General features: G+C 53.8%; 1 protein-coding gene across 1 annotated transcript; it reads left to right on the top strand.

Moving 5' to 3' along the window:
* The first annotated feature begins 3,650 nt into the window (after nucleotides 1-3,650).
* TMEM271 (transmembrane protein 271) lies at nucleotides 3,651-6,087 on the top strand. The gene has a single exon (XM_059836536.1). The coding sequence runs from the start codon at nucleotides 3,683-3,685 to the stop codon at nucleotides 4,775-4,777; it is 1,095 nt and encodes a 364-aa protein (XP_059692519.1). The 5' UTR covers nucleotides 3,651-3,682; the 3' UTR covers nucleotides 4,778-6,087.
* The last annotated feature ends 597 nt before the right edge of the window (nucleotides 6,088-6,684 follow it).

Below are 6,684 nucleotides of genomic sequence, written 5' to 3' on the forward strand. Positions count from 1 at the left end.
ACCCAACGAGCAGAGCTCCCTCAGCTCCCCTGTGAGCCAAACAAACTTCGAACCAAAGATCTCCTACCATTCTTTGGAGAGAGGAACTGGCCATAAATGACTACCACTGCAACACACAGAAAGCCCAGACTGTGATTGGGAAGAGGCTGCTGGGAACATATGTTCCAGGCTGGTGCTATTCTACAAAACCTTGTACACTTGCTCCAAAGACCACCAGGATAACTCTTGAAAAACAACTCATAAACTTTGGAAAATGAAAGCATGACTAATACAGTTTAGTGATAAAACAGCTGCCAGGGACTCAAAACTACCTGCAATGACTGATGTCTGTCAAGGCCAAGCGGCTTGCAAGCGGATCTTTTGTTGCACATAGCTACTCTTTTTTTTGCAGCAGGCAGACCTGGTTGAGGAATTAGACACACACAGATCAGCTACAAACATGCAAAAGGGCATCCTAACTGTACTGGAAGGGGCCACTAGCTAGGACTGAGGTGATGAGCATTACCCTTTGGGGTTCAGTGAACTCTTCAGTGGCCTTCATTTGCAACAGTAGGTCAGCCCTTCTTTTTACAGTAATGCCAATTCAGTCATCAACAAATCATTCAGTATAAGTATATAGATGTTTTATAGTCTTATGTCTATTTTTATTTATGTACCAACATCATTACAATGCTTTTAGACCTGTTATCCAAAGAAGCTGACCTTTAATGCGCAGGATAAGCTAATGACCATGCTCTGTGTGCATGTCTATGTGTATGTGTGTGTTTAAAAACTATCCTGTTACTGAAAATGTGTCACAGTGCAAAGCTGTAAATAACCTGGTGAAAAACTGGACTAATTCAGAGTGGCAGCGAAACACAGGGAGTTTATGAATAAATAACATGTGGTGAAACAAGTTGGCAGTGAAACTTCTGGCTTTGCATATTGAACATGGTGCTTGGAAGACAAAGGTGTTTTGGGGGGAAGCAGGTAAGATCTGGAAAAGGTTAACAGTCCTCCTTTTATTCCTGCTCCACAGGAGGAATAAAAAAGTACAGCAAAATTATTAATTACATTATTAACTTTGTGTGTTAGCCTCTCACAACGCACAGCTTTGTGGGATGCAATCAAAGATCAGTCTCCTATCACAAACGCAGGGAGGAAAAGCTCCTTTTTTTAGAAGATGACATTCAAGATGAGGAACACTGAACACCAGAAACAGCTGTAGGAACACCTGAAAAACCATGCTGGAGAAGCCTTGCTGACTGCTTCTGGCAGTTGCCAAAACTAGATGGAAAGGAACACCAAGATGAACACTTTGTACAAAAAGAACAATGTGCCGCCAATGGAAAGTTTGCTTTTTCTACTCTAACCATTGTAGGTTAAAGGCTGATTAATAAATTGATGCATCAAGGCTTAGAAATTTTCTTAGTTTTGTATTTATTGTTAAATTAAATGTCTCACCATTCACAAAAAATATTTCTTTTTTTTATGGTCTTGACAATCAAGTTATACAAATCACACATTTCCCCCACATGTAAGTTTATGTTGTGTGTCAGGGATTAAGACACTTTGCCCATTCTACACATATATAGCTCATTAAGTGTTTACTCCCCACTAACTACATCTCCTCATCCTCCACACAGAGTGTGTCTACCAGGATTCTCTGGATTAACAGCTGTTTTGAGAGTTTACATGTGCTTTCTGAAGCAATATTTTGATGCTCAATAGAGATCTCAAGAGGTGCATACTGCAATTTATAAAATCCTGTGTGTCTTCTATGCATTCACGTTTTAAGAGTGATGGGGTGAGTTCTTTTCCAGACACCTGAAGATCATCCCCAGCAGTCAAGTCACTCACCACAAGCAGAGCCAAAGCCAAAGTCACAGATCCTATAGCAAAATCTTCACACGGCCACAGATCAGCAGGACAAGACACTCAGTCCTCAAGGTAAGGGAAAACCTGGGAAGAGTTGAGGATTACTGGGGATCACATTCCCAGCCACCCCTTTCTTGAGGGACACAAGAAAGCTGGTCAGGACTTTTGCGTTTTCTCACATACTCCGTGCTCCATGGGTCTTTTCTGAACAGGAGAGAGCAAAATTCCCCTGTCCGTGTGGGGCAGGATGGCCCATCTCTTTTGGATATGAGCTTTGGATACTGAGCCAATGATACTTCTGGATACTGTAACCTTTAGAGAGCTGGACTCCAGGCAGGACAGCCTCCCACCAAGTGTCCCTGGGAGGACCGCTGCCCCATGCAGGGCCCAGAAACCTCTCTCGGGGAGGAGCAGGCCCTGCAAAGGAGACCCGGGCCCATCTGCCCGAGATTACAGCTGGGTACTGCGGCTCCTCAGGGAGGTGCCGAGAGGGCCTACCCCGACGAGACAGAGGGAGCAAGGTCGCATCTCTGCAGAAAGCTAAACACCAGATAATGCCACACACGCCCCTCCTGCCACCAACAGGTGCACTTGCGCTGCTGGAAGAGAAAACGATTTGGAAAACTGCTTTTTCTCTCTCGCTTGCTCCCCTGAATGCTAATCAGCGGCGCCGGCTAAAAATACCCAGCAAGGCTGGCGTGCGCATAGCAGATAGGGAAAATGGGGGAGCTGAAAGGCTACAGCTTCCCGGAAGAAAAAGGGACTGGCAAAGAAAAGCCTTCCTCAAGAACCCCTTGCTGGACTTGTCCGCTTCGAGGCTAAGGTTCCAGCCTCTCCTTCACAAGGGCACTGCAGGTGCTCCCCGAGGAGTCGCCGGGCCACCATCCACCGGGACAACTGGGCGGCACCACCCCCGACCAGTCTTCCGCCCCCGGCGCTGCGGGCGCTCCCGGACGGGGCGTCCCGAGGGTGCTGCGGTAGCCATTCGTCCCTCCAGCCCCGCCGCCCACGGGGTGCAATCCCACAGGGGTTCACCGGCGGTGCACGAAACAAAGAGGGCTGGGGACCGCCGCCCCCGCCGTCACGGAGCACCTGCGCCGGGCAGCGCGGTGTGGGGTGCTCGGTCCACTCGCTCTCTGCATCAGAGCGGCCGACAGACCGCAACGCGGTCACAGCGATGCACGGCGGCTCGCCGGCTTCCTGGCGACCGCAAGAGCTAAGAAATAAATAAATAAAATTAAGAGAGGGAGAGAAGGCAGGAACACGGAGACAAGCAGCAGTCCTCGGCAACGGAACCCGCGGGGGTGTTCAAACCCCCGCCACCCCCTGCCCGAGCCGCGCGTCCCGAGAAGCGCTCCGCGGTGCGGGGCCGGCCGGAGGGGGACGTGCGGCCCCCCCGCGCCACGCGGGTGGGAGGGCGGGCTAGGCAGCTCCGCCGCCCCCGGCCTCACCGGGGGTCGCACTCTCCCCCCGCCACCCGCGACGGCCCGGTGGGCCGCCCCCTCCGTCCCCCCGCCCGCCGCGGCTTCCATCCATAATTAATCGCCTCCCCGCAGCCGCCGCGATAAGAGAGGGCGGGCGGGGACGAGGAGGCGGCGGCGACCGGGAGGCGGTGGGGGGAGCGTTGCGCGCTCGCCGCGCCCGGCTCACTGCGGCCGGCAGCTGCCTGCCGTGCGGAGCGGAGCGGAGCGCAGCCGCCCCGTCGGGGAGCGCCGCGCTCGCATGGCCGCGCCGCGCCGCGCCGCCGCCGCCGCGGGGCCGGGGGGGGCCGCGGGAGGAGGATGAGGCGGACGGCGGGGCGGCGGCGGCGGCGGCGGCGCGGAGGATGAAGTGGAGCGTGCGGGGAGCCTGCGCCGCGCTCTCCAGCTGCCTCCTGCTCGCCTGCGCCCTCAGCGCCGCCGCCGTGGGCCTCAAGTGCTTCTCGCTGGGCTCCGAGCTCAAGGGCGAGCCCTTCCGCCTGGGCACCGCCGCCGGCGCCTTCTACTCGGGGCTGCTGCTGGCCGCCGGCCTCTCGCTGCTCGCCGCTGCGCTGCTCTGCTGTCGCCCGCCCGACGAGGCGCCCGTGGCGCCGGCTCCGGCACCGGCCCCAGGACCGGCACCGGCCTCTGCTTTGGCCCCCGCCGGGGACCCGGACCCGGCGAGCGGCGGCCCCGGCGGGGCGGAGGCGGCGGCCGCGCCGTCGGGGCCGGTGGAGAAGGCGTCGCCCGGGGGGCGGCAGAACTTCCTGCTTCTGGGGGTGCTGGTGTTCATGCTGGGCGTGCTGAGCGCCTTCGCCGGCGCCGTCATCGACGGCGACACCGTGTCGCTGGTGGAGAGGAAGTACTCGCACTATTGCCTGCTGCAGCCCGGCGGCGCGGCCCGCCCGCGGAGCGGACCCGCGGCCCCCGACGGCACCGCCGCGGCGCTCCGCTGCCAGAAGCTGCGGGACTACCAGCAAGGCTTGGTGCTCTCCACCGTTTTCAACGCGCTGGAGTGCCTCCTGGGCCTGCTTAACCTGCTTCTTGTCAAGAACTACAAGGCCGCGCAGCAGCGCGGACGGAGGCGGCGGCGGCGGCGAGCGGCCCCGGCGGCGGCGGCGGCGGCGGGCGGGCGGCGGCGGCGGCGGAGGGGCGGCGGCGGTGGGCGGCGGGCGCCGCGCCACAGCCAGGGCTCCCTCTTCTCCGGCGGCGAGCCCGAGCTCAGCCCCGGCGATTGCCCCTTCCAGGCTGTCTCCTACATCAACGTGGGCGTCTTCCACGTCTTCGACGAGGCCGGCGTGGAGGTGCACTGTGGCGGACATCCCTCCGTCGAGCTGCCCGGCTACTCGCCCATGGACCCCGAGCTCAACGCCTCCTATCCCTACTGCTACCCTCTGCCCAGCGAGCACCCCCCTGCCTACGAGGAGATCTACCCCGGGGAGCCCTGCGCTCACGGCACTTAACGCCGACCGCCGCCGGGACGCCCGGCTCCCCGCCTGGCCCCCGGATCGCCGTGACAGCCGGGAGCGGGCCCGCCAGCGCTTCGCAGCCGCGGGGCTCGGGGACAGTTCTCGCACCACCGACGGGATGGTCCCGCCGTCGCGGGCGCAGCGGGACACGGGCGGCGTGCCGCCGTGCCTCTGGCTCTGCGGAAGCTTCTCTTCCCTCTCTCCCTGCTCTCCTCTTCCTTCCCCCCTTCCCTCCCCCACACCGACCCTTCGTCCGCCGGCGGCTGAATTTTCCGAAGGCTGCGCAAGAAACGCCTAAGGGTTGGTTCCTCCCGTCGCCTCTCCTCTGTAGCCAAGTTTAGTTCCCTTCAAGTGATTCATCAGTCTCCAGCTTTAGCAGTCCAGAGTTACCCATTTATGATAACCAGCCAGTGTAAGGAAAAGGTGTCATGAAGCTTCTTTACCTCTCAAAAGAGCTAAATTTCTAAACAACGCAGAGACATTTGTGTCACGTTTACTAGAGGTGTATTGGGGATCTTTAACGTTTACACTACTCCTTGGGAGAATTGAGTTCTGTTTTAAGATTTAGTGAGTTAAAACATTCGTTGGTCTTGTAAGATGCACATTGAGAAAAACCTGCACTTTGAAAAAGAAACAGGAAAAAATCAACAACGTTTTTGTACACTAACGTGCCTGCTTTTGTTGATAACTTCTTACTGTAAAAGCTTTCAGAAGTCTATAGTGAAAATGTTTGGTAAATTCACTGCAGTTTAAAATTGATGATTAGTTCCTTTACTAAAATAACTGAGATGTTGCTAGGATATGGCAGTTAAAAAGGAAGTCCAAATGTAGTACACATTCCTTTTTGTAAACAGGTTCTGTGTTTTTAATGCAAGGCAGGATTTCTTTTTGTTTTGCACAGGTGAAGGGTATAATTCTATTTTGTACAACTACATGGTTTACCTTGTAAAGAGTTCCATTTTACCTGTTACAATTCATCAATCTGGTAAGCTTGAATATTAAAAGTTTTATTTGAAAAATATATATATTGTAAACAGCCTTAACTGGTGCAGTAGTCACAGTTTTAAAGGATAAAAAATATATATATAAACCATCCTGGAAGACATCTTCCAAATGTGTTTTCAAAACAGTATTTCTACTCCTATTTTAAAGCAAAGATTTTGTTTGTTGTTTGTTTTGTTTGTTTATTTAAAGAAAGGCCAGTCTAATTTCTGAAAAGGGGGAGGGGGAAAGTGATGGGATCGTATGCTGTTAACTCTTCATGAACTTTGAGGTATTAAAAAGGGTTTCTGCAAAGAGAAGAAGTGCTAAATCCTCCTTCTTGGATTCTGCTGTGGAATGCCAGTACCAGATAGCATAAAAAAAGTGCTAATTAAAGAGAATCAGATGCGGCATATTTTATAACATCATTTGAGAACAAAGGCTTGATTTCATGTTGCATGAGCAACCAAACAGCAACTCTCCTGCTTGCATTTGGTTCAATACCCCCTCCTCCAGTTAAGGTATATGAAGGTATATGAAATGAAGTATTGCAAAATAACCTTTTTGTTAATCCTTTGTTTGGAGCCTGCTGCACAATGCCAGTGTATCAGCTACCCAGGGGCTGGGGGGGGGGGCGGGGGGGGCGGGGGGAAGGTGGAAGAGGAGGGGAGACAGAGTGGAGAGAGAGTTAGAGAGTTAGGAGTATGCAAAGTTACAGTCTATTTCTGTGGTTCATGGAAAATTATTTTGAACTTTTTAGCTGCAGAGAGGCTGACGTAATTTGCAGCCTTAGAACTGGAGAGAGAGAGATTTGATTCTAAAATATTCAAAAAACCTCTGCACTGTTGTTTTCTAAAATGTTTTGACTTGCACACTTTGTATAATCTAAAATGCAGAATGCCTGAAAAGTCTTAAAGTTG

This window comes from Haemorhous mexicanus, chromosome Z (genome assembly GCF_027477595.1).
Source record: "Haemorhous mexicanus isolate bHaeMex1 chromosome Z, bHaeMex1.pri, whole genome shotgun sequence".
Taxonomy (NCBI): domain Eukaryota; kingdom Metazoa; phylum Chordata; class Aves; order Passeriformes; family Fringillidae; genus Haemorhous; species Haemorhous mexicanus.